Raw genomic sequence first — 17,315 nt, 5'->3', positions numbered from 1 at the left:
GAAATCCATCTATTAGTTTTCCAAATGTATTAAAGATTAAGTGAAAGTTATGTGTGATAGTGTCTCTGGAGGAAATGTTCGGCTGAAATTTGGTAGCCTACTAATTATGGGGAAATTAATTGATTAAGTTCATAGATAATAAAGAGAAACAAAAAAACCCAGATTATTTAAATCAGAACCTCAGCTAAACACGCAAAGAAAGTGAGTTGTCTACTAACAAACATACCAGTGCCATACCTAGATCTTAACATAGGCCAATATGAAGACTAAGGTTTCAAGAAATAAATAGCTTCTTAAGTATTTCCATTTTATGCTACTTTATACTTCTACTGCACTACATTTTGGTAGCCAATTATTGTAATTTACTACATTTATTTGAAATTAGTTACTAGTTATTTTGCAGATTCAGATTATTAATGCAAAATAAATTATTATTAGTAGAAAATAGTAACAATATTTTAAAAAATAATTACAAAAATAATGTATTAGGCCTTTTATGGATCGAGCTACCCAGTGAAGTAGTTACTTCACTGGGTAGCTTTACAAGCTGCAACGTTAGTGACATTAATGCATCAATTATAATCCAAAAATATAATATAGCCTATTGTATTCAGAAATGGGCCAATCTGCACAGTTAGTACTTTTACTTTAGGTACTTTAAGTATATTTTTATGCATATAGTTTCGTTGGACAACTTTTACTAAAGTACTACTTCTTCCACCGCTGACAACAAACTTTTTGGATATTGAGTATCATCCCAAAATCTGCATTGGTCCATTTAAACCACTCATAAATTTGGTTAGGTAATTTAATTGTAGAAGTTACAGGCCTTTATCCTTCTTCACTTGAACTAAAGTTCTCCCGCCAAAATAGCGGTTGTAAAAAAAAAAAAATGGAGTCACGGGACTCCCGGATTGTAACAGCAGACTCCGCCCTCACATCGACACCTTCTGGCTCCTGCTTCTCCAGTCCTCCTCCTCTTTCTCCTTCAGTGCCACTACTGAAACTCAAGTCTGTCTAATGTGGCTAGTTTGCTTCAAATAATGACGGACACTGGAGATACTGGCGATGATGAGTTCCAGTTTCTACGAACAGTGAGTCAGACAATCTTTGGTTAATATTTGGTCAAGCCAGAAAGGATGCATTGGCTAGCTAAGCTAACCTAGCTAGCTCCAGAGGTGTCACTTAGTAAGTTAACATAGCTCTCTGGAAGGGAGCCAGTGAGTCAACATATTACATTTTTGTTTTTAAAACATTTTAAACACTTTATGTGTGTAACTAGCTAATCTTAAGGAGTGTCTCGGTAAAAAAGTAATGTTAGCTGCTCATTAAAGTGTCCAACATATGCTAGTTGAGATTAGTTTACATCTTTACAGACTGAAGTATAACTCTGGCTACTTTAAAATGAAAAAGATAAATCCCAACCTGAGTAGTTACAGACTATTTTCTTTAATTATTGCATCACCTCAGTTTTAATATAGTTAATTTTTTAGTGATTTGTTGTTGTAACAGGTTAACAGAGCTAAATCAAAATCAAGCTGCCCTTAAGATGCATGGCCATGGCTGTAAATTGCTCATTTGATGTTCTTTTTTTTTTAAATGATAATGTTAAACATTAATAACCGTGACATTTATTTATAAATCTGCTTTGTTTCAGTGCACAGCTTCGAGCAGCGTTTTTGCTATCTCCATCAGTGTGTTTAGTTTAGTCACTGACAGTAAAAGAAGACCACAAATGGCTTGCAGGATGCTATCACTGCTCCCTGGTTGTAAGTTGTCCTCTCACAGCTTGTTATCTTTACCCTCTGATAAAAGCATGTTCCAGGGAGAGTGTCTGCTGTGGATATGAAACAAACACACAGGCAGTGATGCAGATGATTGCTGTCCCAGTATCCACAAAGTCATTTTGCAAGATCGATCCACAAAATGAAATTACACTGTGGACATCCGTCATACACTTTAAATTAAATGCAGGGTTTCCCCAAGGAAATATTTCAACCGAGACTGGAAGCCACCCAGATCCTGACTAATCTTGCCCCATGATCAATTTATTTCGTAGATGACAGCAGATGCATACCGGTTAAATATATGGCATTTGTGAAATAGCACTTCTGCGCTTTGTCCCTGTCAGGTTTTATGTCGGAACAGTATATTCTTTTTTCATGAAGTCCGTGCAGGTGGTCTATGTATGATGTTCCACCCTGTACAAATATATACCAGCTTCAGTTTAAAATCCAGAACAAGGCTTTTAAGTCTGTTGCAGTGTAATGAACTTGCATTTTCCAGGGCTTTTGACATTTGGATTAAGTTGTGTGGTGCAGTGAAATTTCACTTGCCAAATGTACCTTGACGAACAGCCGGATCCTCAAGCATTTTAAATGCCCCACAGTGCCTCAGCATTGGGCAGTGTGTTTGACTGATTGCAGAGTACTGCTGATATGAAGAGTGGAAAGCAGGGTGAATTGTGGGTCAGACAGTGCAGTGTCTTCCCAATATGGAGGTATGCAGCCCGGGGTATGGAGAGGTGTTGCTAGTCCTGGCTGGATTTTGTAAACCAATCGTCTGTTGTCCCTCTCTTCAGTTCCTTAAATAGATGTGAAAGCCTAATTCCTTTGACGTGTTCCATTTGGAATTCAAATGAAGATAAGATGCATTTTAGGTGAGAGAGATCTGCTGTACATGTATTTACAGTAGGGATAGACTCTTTTTTTTAGGTGCATTTGTAAAACCTTTGGTGACAACTCATCTTTTTTATATACATATACTGCACATTTCCATGTAATTTGTTCATATTCATGGTAGCATTGAATGGGTGAATTTTGGGTCACCAAGACATCGTTCTATTAAAATGAAATTCAGCAGTGAGTTGTAATGTCACTTAACCTAAATGCTGCTTTTTTTTTGTTGCCATGATGAAGGTCTATCTTCCGTTGGCATTCACAAACAAATCAGTTGAAACTTAATTTGCATTCATTCTATGAATGTGTCTTTTTTTCGTTATAAAATATGTGGGCATCTGTAACTCTAATGCACATGTGAGTGTGTGCTTACTGCTGTCTTCTCTGTGTTTTTCTCAGGGAGACGAGGTGGTTTTGCAGAGTACCTTCACCTCCCAGGAGGAACATGTGAAACTCTGTCTTGCTGCCGAGGGATTTGGCAGCAGACTTTGCAGGCTTGAGCCCACCTCGAATTGCAAGGTAAAAAGCTCCACCTCAATGATTGCACAGTCTTTCCACACATCGCCTCATCATATTTCTCATTTATTGTCACACTTGAAATCTGGAATAATAATAGAGAAGTGTGTAAAATGATGCAAATTATTCACTAAAAAGTTTCCAAAATATTCGACTTGAAAAATGGTATCTTTATGTTTAACGCTAACATTAACTGTTTATAGTAATTAAACATTCAGACTATTATATTGTAAACTTACACAAGAACTTGTAAGATAATTTGTCTGCAAATTGTGTTATTGTTAAGTTTATTAACCGTTTCTAATTCACCACCTAACTTAATACCTAATCAAATGTATTATTCCACAATATTTTATCTAAGTTTTTTTGTGTGCAAGATTGTCCTTCTTTTATACAATGTGGACTTCCTAATTCCCAATTTGCTGTGGTTTTTGTCACTGCTAATTGCACTGTTGGCCTGTGGAGGGAGTCAGATATGAAGCTGCTTCAATGACACATGCTCTACTGTCTTTTTATTTCTTCCAGAATGTTCCACCAGACCTGTCTGTATGTGGCTTCGTCCTGGCCCAGTGCCTCTCTGTTCGAGCCCTGCAGGAGATGCTGGCCCACAGTGTGCACCTGGCTGCAGAGGTGATTGTTTAAATTGATAATTATTTGTATTTTGTCATTTCATATGTGTTTCTATATTTAGTTTATTCACTGCTGTTAGTGTGTTTACTCATACTCTTGAGTTCAAAAATGAAATGTGATTCACAGGTGGGAGCTGGAGGAAGCCATCGCACCCTTCTATATGGCCAGGCAGTGTTGTTCCTACACTCATACAGTGGCATGGTGAGTCATCTTGATGGACTGCATATGCATATATCTTTTTCAAAATATTTGTTCATATGTTCACTGAAATATATATATTAATTTTTTTCACTCTCAGTATCTCAGCTGCTTGTGTTCATCTCACACTTCAACGGACAAGCTGGCTTTTGATGTTGGTCTGCAGGAGGATAAAGCAGGTATTCGGTAGTTTATTGCCAAGTAGGTTTTCACAAACAAGGAAATGGAAACGAAACATAAAAAAGAATTCAAAATATTACAATAATAAAAGAAAAAAAATACAATTTCAAAAATAAGAAATATGTACAAAGAAACTGTTTAGAAAGGAGAGCTAGGCAATGATGAACATTTTAATAGTTTTTATTCTTTTTTTGAGAGTTTTTCATCATCATGTGGAACAGCTATATACATTCCTTGGTGTTTTCTCGATGTTTGTGGCTCAGGTGAGGCATGTTGGTGGACCGTCCACCCAGCATCCAGACAGAGGTCAGAGGGTGAGAAAGTACGTGTTGGAGATGACCTCATACTGGTCAATGTTTCCTCAGAGAGATATCTGGTGAGTTGGTAGAGAAGTTACAATTTTCTTTGATTAGGTTACAAATATTCTGCTTTTATATATTTCAGACAACACTGTCAAACACCTGTTTGAAGAAATTGCAAACCACTAATCAAACATTTGAAGTTGTAACATTGAATATGAGTTATTTTCCACTTTACTTCTGAGCTTCGCAGAATCAGAAACCGCTTTTAACATGTCATTTGTTTAATTTCTATTGACTTCATTTGGCAATCTGTGTTCTCTGCCTCTGATGAGTTGATTAGCGTGATTGTTTGTGCAGCTATTGTAGTAGACAAATCCAAAGTGGCATGCATTGTTGATGACCATATTTTTGTTTCTTTCCAGCACCTGTCCTTTGGCACTGTATTTGACAACAAAAGCTTGAGTGACAGCCTGATTGTTAATGCAGCCTTCCAGCAAACTCTCTGGAGTGTCGCTCCCATTTGCTCTGGAGCTGGAGTCGCTCAAGGCAAGTTCCTTTTTTCTTTTTAGCTCTCGAGGCATATTGGAAAAACTAAAATGATAAAAATCCAACTGATTGTTGTGTCCAAGAAACGTGATTGGTCAAAGAGGAATTCCAGCCACACGTGGCGTCCCCCGAGGTTTCGATGGCAATGAGTCACAGTCTGGTTCTGATGTTGAGATGCAGACTTTTAACGGTGTTAGTCAGTACTCCGTGTAAGAGCTGTGCCTACAACTGTTATGAAACATACCTTCTGCAATTTCGCTTGAAGTAGTTACTCTTGTTTAGATACCAGTTATAGCCAACAAACAGTCTGTTTCAAAGCTGTAGTAAAATGTCTCTTTCAGTGTAAATGATGTCTGATGTCTGTTGTGCTAATTATAGGATACCTGAAGGGGGATGACACATTGCGGCTACTCCACAGCCATACTGACTCATGTCTGACTATTCCGTCCACAGAGCAGGGAGAGGAACTGCAAAGGTCAGTTGAAAAGACCAATCTCCTGTCATGTCATGTAGACAAATCATCCTTCAATTCTGGAGTCATGTCTTCTTTTCTTTTTCTCTCTAGGATAATGCATTATGAGATTGGATCAGTCTCCAGCCATGCCCGCTCTCTCTGGAGGCTGGAGATTCTGCGTGTTGTGTAGGTATACATGGGATGTGATGTTCTGCTCACTTTCAGTTTAAAGTAATATTTAGCTGCATATACATTTTTTTAATTTTAAGCTCTACACCATCATGTTTAAAAATATTTTTATATTCTAATTTTCAGGAATACAAGCACAAAAGTTGATTGTTGTTTCATTGCGAGAGCAGGGCCCAGATTTTCTGTTTCTGCTGTTTTTGCCTACAAAGGCTGGAACCATATTTAATATTTAACTTTCTCAGAATGGAATTAGGGTTTTGTGTCTGCTGCTTGCTCCCCAGCCATTTCAACAATAAAGAGGGAAAACTAAACGATTTGGACTGTTCATTTTTCTTCTTAAAACTATGGATGTACCAAATAGTTCAAACACTACATTGTCAAATGTTTTTCATTCATGACATTGACATTCGAACTCTAAATCAACATTTAAATGCTGGGCAGCTTTTTAATAAAAATAATTGTTTTTGCATGTCTAGTCACTCTGTTTAAACCCAAGATGCAGATTATACTAAATTTATATTGTTAGAATTGTATTATTTGCAGAAGTAAATTCCAGTGGTGGCTGCGTAGTGGTGATGCGTCGAGCCAATATTAGATTGACCGGCAGGTCGGGTGGGTGTGGGCGGGCAGGTGGCTGACAAAGCAGTTATTACACATTTACAGAACTATGTGTGCAATTGTCTTTCTGTCACTCTCTCTCAAACACACACACACACACACACACACACACACACACACACACACACACACACACACACACACACACACACACACACACAGCAAGCGGCTCTCAGTCCTTATTCTGCACCTACATGTGTTCATGTTGACGAAACTGACAAATTATTAACTAAAGGAAACTGATTTGATAAAACAAGACTAACTCATTTAATCAGATGAACCACTTTATTCAAATCTTTGAATGTTAATAAAATGACATTCGGTACAGCCCTTCTAAAAACATAATGCTCTTGATCTTCTTTTAGTTGGAGTGGTAGGCATACATGCTGGGGGCAGCCTTTCCGTCTCTGCCATGTGACTACTGGGAGGTACCTGGGGCTCACGGAGGAGAAAGGCCTGCATCTGGTTGATCGAGACAAGGCTGACATCAACACAACCTCATTTTGCTTTCGATCGTCGAAGGTCAGGAGTCCCATTAGAAATCCACTGAACTTTTTTAAGGCTGCTATGATCAACGCATAATTCAAAAGTTTCATTAGAAGGTCATTAGTGTACTAGATCAGTTTATTATCAGAGATCTGTTTGTGATACATGCAACAACACATCTTCGCCTACAGGAGAAGCTTGACGCTGGCACAAAGACTAATGTCGATGGCATGGGGATCCCAGAGATCAAGTATGGAGACTCCATTTGTTATGTTCAGCACGTAGACTCTGGGCTCTGGCTCACCTACCAAGCTATTGATGCCCAATCTACTCGCGTGGGAGGGGCTCAGCGAAAGGTAAACCTTTTTAGATTCATTATTATTATAAGAGAATCATTGATTAACCGAAAGGAGAAGGCTCATTTTATACATTGACTATCTTATAAGAATGTTGAATATGAAAATGTACTGAATTGCACTTATATAGTGAAAGAATCGAGAGGAAATGATTGCAAATGATGTGTTTTCAGGCCATTTTGCACAGCGAGGGTCATATGGACGATGGGCTGACGCTATCTCGTTCTCAGAGGGAAGAATCTCACACTGCCAGACTCATTCGGAGTGCTACTCTCCTCTTCACTCGCTTTATACGGTACTGGATGCCATTTCTAGACCTGCAGTCAGTGTAACAATGTCTATCAGTTTGGGAACCACAGATGACTGAGATGAAGGTCGTTGTTTCCCGCTGTCTAGCTGTCCTTGTTAGAGCCAGACCGACACATCAGTCACAAAACATCCAAATTCTATGGCTATGTATGAGATGCACCATAGTATTGCCCTTCAGATATTGCACACACATAACACCTAGTTACACTAGCACAGATTTTGGCTGTCTTGGAATATCTAAAACATTTTCCTCGGTATACAGAACCATAGCAATACCTGAAGAACATTTCAAAATGCAGTGGGAATAGTTCCATGATGTTAAAAAGCTGGAACTGCATAATTAAGCACTGAGGGAGAAGATGGAATAACTTGAGGCTCAGATACCGTCAGACTTTCTATTTTAATATAACAGTCAATTTATAAGGGCTTTACAATTTATATATGTACCCTCTGTCCTTAGACTTTTATGGAGGATAAAATAGTAACAAGTATTCTATCCATCTTTAGGAAACTGGACGGTTTTAGTCGGGAAGAAAACCTCAAGTGTGTCAGCCTGCCAATGGAGATAGTGACATGTAGTCTGCAGGATCTAATAAACTATTTCCAGCCTCCACCGGAGGGCCAAGGCCATGAAGCTAAGCAGAACAACATGACCGCACTAAAGAATCGGCAGAACATGTTTCAAGAAGAGGTAAGAGCGCAAATCACTAAATCGGCCCGACGTGTCTGGCGACGTGTGAGTATAACTCCTTTTCTTCTCAGGGGGTGATAGAGTTGGTCCTAGATTGTATTGACCGTCTACACCAATATATAAGTGGCTCTCATTTTGCTGAGGCGGCTCAGAGTGACGCGGGAGAAGAGTGGGAGACCATCCTCAACCGTTTCTACGAGCTACTGGGTGAGAAGTAACACACGTCCCCTCAGATACCAGATACCGAACAGATGCACATTTGTCTTCTGATGATTACACATTTAGATGCATTTTATTTAAAATACCCATCTTGATAATGATCCATTAATTGCCAAAAACATGATTTAAATTTAGCCATTTTGCATGAAATGTATTGTGTCTTAGTGCCTATGTCTGAACACTTCCCGTTTTGCTCTTTCAGCTGCTCTGATCCGGGGGAACCGTGTGAACTGTGCACATTTCTCAGGTTCTCTAGACTGGCTGATTAGCAGGCTAGACCGTCTGGAGGCCTCTTGTGGTGTGTTGGATTTGTGGGCAATTATTTAATAATCCTTTTGTTTAATTTGCAAAACGTTGTTATTTTTGGTACAGCTGTTTGAGTTGAAATATTCAATTATACACTTTATTCAGCTGTACATTATTTCAGACATTAGTCATCATATGAAAATCAAAATATAGACGGTAAATACAGAATATCTTCCTCATAATGAACAACCGTCCGTGTACAGGAGTCTTGGAGGTTCTGCACTGTGTCTTAGTGGAAAGTCCTGAAGCGCTCAATGTCATCAAAGAAGGACACATTCATTCTATCATCTCTTTTCTAGACAAGCATGGATGCAACCACAAGGTAATGTTTGCAAGGTGTTTGTTTTAAAATAGAAATTGTGAGAAGTAATGTGCATGCTTTATCAATAACGGAAACATAACTACCAGTTAATGTCACTATTGTCATGTGGCTGAAACTCTAAGGCAAATTCTGAGATGACATTTACACGGTTTTGTTTACAATTGCAACATGGTTTGTAAATAAAATGAACTCGGTGTTTCACTATTACAAAAACACACAGAAACAAGTAGTGCGGCTGTATTAGCTTAGATTTTGATCTGTTCCCCAATGTGGGATAATTTCCATGTGCTTATCGAGCTATTGCTGGATTAAGTGCTGACAGGCTGTGTTCCAGGTGCTGGAGGTGCTGTGCTCTCTGTGTGTGTGTCACGGTGTAGCGGTGCGATCCAATCAAAACCTCATCTGTGACAACCTGCTGCCAGACAGAGACTTGTTGCTCCAAACACGTCTGGCTAATCAGGTCACCAGGTACACATTTAGAATGTTTTTCTCTAAATACGACTTCTTTGTTTTGTCTCTGAGTCAGTTCTCTGCATTTAAAATGTTTTTTTATGTTGTCTGCTTGTGTCATTTACTATACGCAAAAATACGACACACAAAAGTTACACAAAATATATAAAAAACCGAACTTCTGGTATATGAAAGAGTACATTTTAAAACGATGTATGTTGCATTGAGTGCATATTCTGTCCTTGATTTTATTTACTCGTGGAGAATCACCATGAGGGCTTTCTTTCTCTTCTTTTCATACTTGTTCGTGCATTTGTTTAGCTGAGCGCTTTTTGTTCACCGTAGGGAGCGCACTGCTGCGGGTCTTGGTCTATCTTTAATGAGGTCCACATGCTTGATACAAGTAATACTTAAGTAATACAGCACTCATCTTTTCTCTGACGGACTTAAGTTGATTGAAAAGATCATTAGTCTTCTTCAGTGTCGTCTCTTCATTTGCTGCACTTAATGTTCTTGAATAGATCAGAATAATAATGTTGATGTCTGAGCACAGATGTCTGAGCCGCAGCCTCTTCCAATGATATTTTGGGAAAGTTGCTTTCTGCCTGAGGTGATATGGCTCACAGATATGGCTTTGGACATTTTTTATCCAGTTTCATCATATTTCGTCTCTGAATCTTTTCGTCAAACTGTGCCAGTCTGATCTTGTAGGCCGTTTTTTTATTTATCCATCTGCCCATTGTTCCGCTTTTCTATATCGGCAGCCCGTTTTGTTCCTCAGGCCTTATAGCTTAGTTTGTTTCATATTCTTCGCACCTGCTCAGTCCATTCCCCAGCTTCTCTTCCTCCTCAAGCCATTTCTCTTTCTATCACTTTTACTACTTCTTCAACTAAATGCCTCATTAGTACATCTGTTTTCATTCTCATTTCCTTTCTTACACCAATTTTCTTTCTCTTCTCCTCCTTGCCCACCACTATTTGTCAACTCTTCCAGATTCCCTTCGTCGTATTCTTTTTTCTGTATCCACTCTTCTGATCCATTTACAACATCTGAACCAGGTCACATATTTCTCTCTGCGTCCTTTTCCCATTATTTTAATGATGAGAACGCTGTCACGGGCGAGGTTAGTGTCGCTATATGAACTGGCATTTAATCTCAGGACACCGTGATGGCCTGACTTAACTCCAGCAACTTGTCCACATACCTCTCCATCTTATTGTTTGTCATACACTCTGCTTCTAAATTATGTCTAGTAATTCAGTTTCAGTCGTGGGCCAAGGAAGTGCACATTAATAACAATGCACTATGTTGCGCCCATGAGAGTTGAGTTATGCTCTGTGTGTACTGCAGAGAGTAGCAAATGCTCAAACTCAATCAAGCATCTAGCAGAGACTGTTAGCAGAGACTCCACATTCATTAGATATTCAGTTCATTTATTATTTGGTACAACAAAAAAAGTCTAAATTGTTATTTTCCCATGTTGTAGTCATAATCACATTGCTGTATAATTTCGAAGACCTTTTCATGTCTTTAAAATGATGAAAAACATTATAATCAAACCAAATATAAGTCTTACTAAAGAAAGGCGCCACTATCTTCTGTCTTTTTTGTTCTTTTGTTCGTCTTTGGTACTCTCTGCACACCTCTCCACCACAGCATGAGGCCAAACATCTTTTTGGCTTTGGGGGAAGATTCAGCTCAGCATCGGAGCTGGTACTATGAGCTGGTTGTGGATCATGTCGACTCCTTCCTCACGTCTGAGCCCACACACCTGCGTGTTGGCTGGGCTCGCACTGAGGGCTACCAGCCCAGGCCCACAGGAGGGGAAGGCTGGGGGGGCAACGGTGTGGGAGACGACCTCTGCTCGTACGGCTTTGATGGGCTTCACCTCTGGTCAGGTGAGGATGAGATCAAACAAAGGGATACACGATTTAGTCTTCAGTACAAGTACTACTGGGGAACTCTCGCACTGAAATATGATTATGATTATTTCAGTTTAGTTTTATCACGGCGCACAATAGTGAGCAGTTTGTTTTTACTGATCCTTTAATTGTGATCTTGGCGTACAAGATATCTAAAGAGTAAAGACCAGCAGAAACTATCTACAGATGTTACAAAATGGTTGAAATTCATGGTAGTGAATTGAAGTCTCAGCAGCGATTGAAATCACAGACTTCAACACTTGATGATCCAGAGAGAAGCAATTACTGCTTGTTCCTTTAAGCCTATAGCGAGACACATTGGGAGTAATGATAATAAATCAGCAGTAGCAGCCGTAATGTTTGCAATGAGTGATGCAGCAACAATCCTTTTTCTTTTTTTAAGTCATGTTTTTTATTGCTTTTTTAAGAAAAATGTAGCAAATAAAAGTAATAAGTACATATAATGCAATATTGTAATCTGAGGAGACATTAAACAAATCAATCTAAATGACCTCTGTGTCTCCTGAATGTCAGGCTGCGTGGGCCGCAGGGTGAGCTCTGCCTTCCCTCACCTGCTGAAAGCGGACGATGTGGTCAGCTGTTGTCTCGACCTCAGTGCTCCCTGCATCTCCTTCCGGGTCAACGGTCTGCCTGTGCAGGGCATGTTGGAGAACTTCAGTGCAGATGGACTTCTTTATCCTGTGGTCAGCTTCTCTGCTGGAGTCAAGTGAGTAGTGGAGATGTGTTTTCATTTATTGCTTAGTTATTTTTTTACAATACATGTAGGCATTGTTACATTTTAGTTAAGTGCAATCGATGTAACGTATATAGGATTTTAATTTGCGGACCTTGTCCTTAGTTAGGCTTTTCAGAAATAAAAACGCATGATACAAAAGTCTAGATAACAACAATACAACAGACCACTGCAAAGAGTAAACAACAATTAAGAACAATGACTGAAAACTACGATTAAAAAGAGCTAAAATGAAAGAGTATACTTTATAAACCCATTTATCTCAGTGTTCACAGAACGTGCATAGTTTTGTCTTTTAGTATTAAAAGCTTTAAAATATGTTAATGTTTCCATTTCTAATGGCAGGGTATTCCAAATCTGTGGGCCTTTAACTAACTGCTCCCGTCTTAGTGGCTCCTTTTTTAATATCATATTTTACAATCATTTAACTGACTGGTTCGGGGCCATTCACACACTTAAAAATCAATTTTATAAATGAAAGATTTATACAATTCTCAAAGCTTAATAAATGATACTTTTCTGAATTCTACAGCGGTGCACTTTTATTGGCTTCTGATCCAATGTTTTCAAAGCTTATTTGTATATTTACATTATAGTTTTTATGGTTTATGGTTTTACTTGTGACTTGTTTTCAGTAGGCTGTCACTTTTCTTTAGTACAGAGGAGTAATAATTGTTAAAGGTCATGTTAACATCATTATGTGTTTGTCTCACTTCACGCTTTTGTCTCTGTAAGAGCCTCGATGTGTAAATAATGTGATGCCTTCTTGTCCTGTTTCTGGAAATCAGGGTTCGTTTTCTGTTCGGGGGACGGCATGGCGAGTTTCGCTTCTTGCCCCCACCGGCTTTTGCTCCATGCTCTGACGCTTTGCTCCCGACAGTCAAGCTGAAGTTGGAGCCATGTCAGAAATACATCGTGGATCATGGAGAGGGGAACCAAGAGCTCATTGGCCCCTTGGTACCTGCCACTCCAGTCACCTTTACTCCAACACCGATACACATCAGCAAGGTAAAACATCAGCATTAATTAATTTACAAACAATTGTACAGGTAGAGATTTTAGATTTAGAAAAATTTGATACTAAATTGGCTATAAAGATATAGTTGCATCCAATTTGAAGTTTATTCTTTGTGTTGAAAAATGCCATATAGAGTAGTCTAGTTACCTTCTCTTTATTCATATTACCCTCAGGTGGTGTTGCCCCCACAACTTGAGGATATCCGAGAAAAAATGGCTGAGAATATCCATGAACTCTGGACAACGGAAAAGATTGAGCTTGGATGGACATATGGACCTGTAAGAATAGACACACACCATCAATCATTTAATGAAACTGCATAAACCACATAGTATAAGTGAATAGTATCATTGAAAGCTTGACTTGAAACTGGATTTGTCCAGCTCGCTTCAGTTTTACATGCGTAATAAATATCAGCTGTTGTCAAACAGCTGAGAGATGAAGTTAAGAAGCATGATCCCTGTCTGCTGGAGTTCTCCAAGCTGTCGGAGCAGGAGAGGAACCAGAACCTTCAGATGGCTCAGGACACCCTCAGGTGAGATCTGCTATCTGCATCGTTGAAATACACAAAGCTTTTTAAATGTTTTCGAGGCTTGTTTTCATGGTTATTAGTGAATGTTTCTGTTTGTTTTCCTATTGAAGAACTCTGCTCGCTCTTGGTTTCCACATTGGTTTGACCGATGACCACGCGGAGGAGAGAGTCAAATACATGAGACTAGCCAACAAGTGTGTACATTATATTATGTAACTGAAATGTTGTGTGATTCTTTCATGTGACCTTTACATTTTAAAAGTAATTTCCGATCACTCATGTCCATTTTTTTAATTCCCTTCCTCAGGTATGAGCAGCCCAGTGGCTACAGACCTGCTCCAGTAGACTTGAGCCCGGTTCTTCTGAGCCCAGCCCACGAGGAAGTGGTTAACTTGCTGGCAGAGAATGAACACGATGTTTGGGCCAGAGAGCGTATCAAGCAGGGATGGACCTATGGAGCTCATCAGGTTTATGTTCTGTGCTGTATTATTGTATTGGTCAGGATTTAATTTGAACTTGTTTTCAGTCATAATGTTGTATATAACCTTACATACATTATCACTTTCAGCTGGCATTAAGAATACAGTAAAGTAAAAACTATTTCCTGTACATTGATTCTCATTCACAACATAGAAATGCACATTGTATGCTCTGGCAACACAGACACTGACATTTTTACTCTTTGCATCACTGTTCTAAGGATGTGAAAGCAAAGCGGAGCCCGTACCTCGTGCCCTTCAGCCTTCTTGATGAAAGGAGTAGGAGTGTGTGCAGGGAGAGGGTCGGAGAGGCTGTGTGTACCCTGCTGGCCTACGGTTACAGCTTGGAACCTCAAACCCAGGAAAAGAGTATGTCATCAATAATATTAGTTATATCTCACTTTTGATGATGCATGTACGTTTAATTAAGATAAGGCTCAATTAGTTTACAGAAGTTGTATTCATTGCATCATTCACGATGCTGCAAACACTTGTCAACGTGTTGCAAAGATACACTCTATTTAATGAGAATTTAATGCAAATCAGTTATTATTTTGGCAGATAACCTTGTTTTTTTCCTGTTTCTTTGGTTTACAGCCATGTTATCAAATCAATGTCTCTTCTCTGCTGAAAGATGCAGAGTGTTCAGACCAGACAAATCATACTCTGTGACCCGGGGGAAGTGGTACTTTGAATTTGAAATAGTGACCGCTGGGAACATGAGAGTGGGCTGGGCCCGACCAGACTGTACCCCAGATAAAGAGCTCGGGTCAGATGACCAGGCGTACGTCTTCAACGGATTTGAAGTGAGACATTCACATAAAACATGGCTTGATGTTCCCTAAGGGGGTTGACATGTTCTTAATGTACTCTCACAGTATACAGAATAACAATAAGACTGGACCTAATAAAAAGTCTGTTTACATACTGGTGTGTTTTGGGTGTGTGTGATCATCAATGATGAATGAAGATACATCTTCTGGCAAAACACATCTCTGTGTGTAACCCTGATAAAACAATGGGTGTGGTCAAACACTGCCAGTTTCTATTGGACTATTTCCATATTATTTAAAATCAACGCATTAAAAAAGGTTGTTATACTTTCCACTATGTAACATAAGCAGCTACTGTTGTCTGCTGAGTCTGAAGATCCTGTTAGCATCTCATCTTATCTCTTCCTGCTTCTTGTTAGTGTTTTCACCTCTTTTCCTGTTCCTGTGGGAGGATTTTACACTTTCACTCCTACTCTCTCTTTTTCTTTGTAACTCCTTGTCTTCCTTTTTGCTGTCAGGCTCAGTGGTACCATCAGGGCGTTGAACCCCTGGGACGTCCGTGGCAGAGAGGCGATGTTGTGGGTTGCTTGGTGGACATGGCTGAACACACCATGATGGTCACGCTCAATGGAGAGGTGCTGTTTAATGACAGAGGATCGGAGCTGGCTGCCAAGGACTTTGATATCAGAGACGGTCTGAAATAGTTTTTGACTTTAAACAGTATATTTCACAGACTTAGCTAGTGTTTATTAGACATATAATAAATCAAGACATAGTTTTGTTAATGTGGCAGTACTATCGTGTTCGTGCTTGTGGTGCTCAAAGCAATATCCAGAAATCACGACCCGGTTACTCAAGATAATCCACAGAACTTGTTCTGAGCAGTTTCATGTTGGAACTATTTTGTTCCTACCGAACTACTCCTTCTAACGAGTGAGTAGATGCACGCTTCCTTCTGCCCAGTGATATGGTTGGTGTAGTTCAGTAGAGAGAAAATAGTTCCTACATGAAACTTGCTCATAAAAAATAGAAAGGAAAGATTTTGTGGTGAACTATCCCTTTTTAAATATATTTATCACACTGAAATCTTTTTTGTCTCGTCTCTCCCCATATTTCCCAGGCCTGTTGCCAGTGGTCAGTGTTGGGGTGAACCAGGTAGGGAGGCTGAACCTGGGTCGCCATGTGGACTCTCTGCAGTACTTTAATGTGTGTGGCCTGCAGGAGGGCTATGAACCGTTTGCTGTCAACATGGCCAGGGACCCAGCCCTATGGATGAGTTGGAAACAGCCTCAGTTTACCTCCATAATGCCTGATGATCACAACCTGCAGGTTAGTTTACCATGTAGGCTTTCTTTTATGTAGTAGCTTTGTTAAAATGTCTTCCCAAGCATTTAGTGTTGTGCAGTGGCTCGGTGGGACCCCGGGCGGCTTATATCACTGGTTAATTGACAGCACTGATCCTGAAAATCTTGTTCAAATCTTATTCAAGGTCACTAGAGTGAGTGGCTCAAAGGATTCCTTATCCAGCCTGAGGGTTTCTCAGCGATTGTTTGCACACCACGGTGGAAGCAGTGAGATGGGCTTTTACCGGCTCAGCATGTCTATCGAATGTGCTGCCATCCTCACAAGCCCTGCTGGGGGGGTGCTTCCAGTGGCCTCCAACTCTCTCTCTCCAGGTTCAGGTGATGTTACATCAGATCATAAACAGTGTGTTCAAGTTAGGCCACAGAACTTGAGACTTCACAAAGGACCACAATAAGGGCTTGTTTGGTTCAGCTAAAAAAAACTAATGACATTACCTCTGTTGCAGCATGTTGCAATTACGTTGCTATTACAAGATGAAAGTTGAGTGTAATAATTAGTGTGTGAGAGCTGAGTCGCTGTTCTTTGCAGTTATCCAGATTACTGATATTCTTCAATAATGACCTTGATTTGTTGTTCTGCTTAAGCTCCCCAGAGCGCTGCTGTAATTAATTCCCATTGTCCTTTTAGGAAGGAAAGAGCAGGAGGAGGTGGACTCTGACTTTGAAGTGCTGATGAAGTCAGCCCACAGCTTTGCCGGCTCAAGAGATGAGCTCAACCATAAGGATCATAGTCACGACAAAACATCCAGATTGAAACAACGGTATGTTGTAGAAGAGTACTACTACTCTACTATAGAAGAGTAAACACAAACACATGAATATTTGGGTCGTTGCTTTAGTTAGAATAATAACTAGTTATTTAGAAATGTTGTGTTTTGTCTGCCAGCTGATTAAAAGGACATAAGCATGGTTATGACAATTAAAATGACAGAAAACAGAACATTTATATTGTTAAAAGAGAAAGAAATCAAACTCTGTCTCACCACCGATAATGAATCTGTACGAAGTCATGCATGTTTCTG

At 39.6% G+C, this 17,315-nt stretch overlaps 1 protein-coding gene across 1 annotated transcript in view; it reads left to right on the top strand.

The window, feature by feature from the left end:
* The first annotated feature begins 1,043 nt into the window (after positions 1-1,043).
* The window catches only part of LOC115020291 (ryanodine receptor 2-like), a 55,348-nt gene continuing 39,076 nt past the window's right edge, over positions 1,044-17,315 (top strand). Inside the window, 30 exon segments of the mRNA XM_029450243.1 lie at positions 1,044-1,094; positions 3,078-3,197; positions 3,720-3,850; positions 3,926-4,025; positions 4,123-4,201; positions 4,466-4,578; positions 4,927-5,050; positions 5,429-5,525; positions 5,616-5,690; positions 6,677-6,833; positions 6,989-7,153; positions 7,327-7,448; positions 7,970-8,153; positions 8,225-8,360; positions 8,575-8,670; positions 8,882-9,000; positions 9,335-9,468; positions 11,108-11,349; positions 11,908-12,100; positions 12,916-13,135; positions 13,319-13,423; positions 13,577-13,680; positions 13,788-13,871; positions 13,985-14,144; positions 14,378-14,525; positions 14,754-14,962; positions 15,448-15,622; positions 16,050-16,258; positions 16,419-16,611; positions 16,922-17,054. Of these exon segments, the coding sequence (XP_029306103.1) occupies positions 1,044-1,094; positions 3,078-3,197; positions 3,720-3,850; positions 3,926-4,025; positions 4,123-4,201; positions 4,466-4,578; positions 4,927-5,050; positions 5,429-5,525; positions 5,616-5,690; positions 6,677-6,833; positions 6,989-7,153; positions 7,327-7,448; positions 7,970-8,153; positions 8,225-8,360; positions 8,575-8,670; positions 8,882-9,000; positions 9,335-9,468; positions 11,108-11,349; positions 11,908-12,100; positions 12,916-13,135; positions 13,319-13,423; positions 13,577-13,680; positions 13,788-13,871; positions 13,985-14,144; positions 14,378-14,525; positions 14,754-14,962; positions 15,448-15,622; positions 16,050-16,258; positions 16,419-16,611; positions 16,922-17,054 (4,178 nt within the window).

The sequence above is a fragment of the Cottoperca gobio genome, chromosome 15 (genome assembly GCF_900634415.1).
Source record: "Cottoperca gobio chromosome 15, fCotGob3.1, whole genome shotgun sequence".
NCBI classification, from domain to species: Eukaryota; Metazoa; Chordata; class Actinopteri; order Perciformes; family Bovichtidae; genus Cottoperca; species Cottoperca gobio.
Note: the sequence above shows the minus strand (reverse complement) of the source record. Positions and strands in the feature narration are given on the sequence as shown.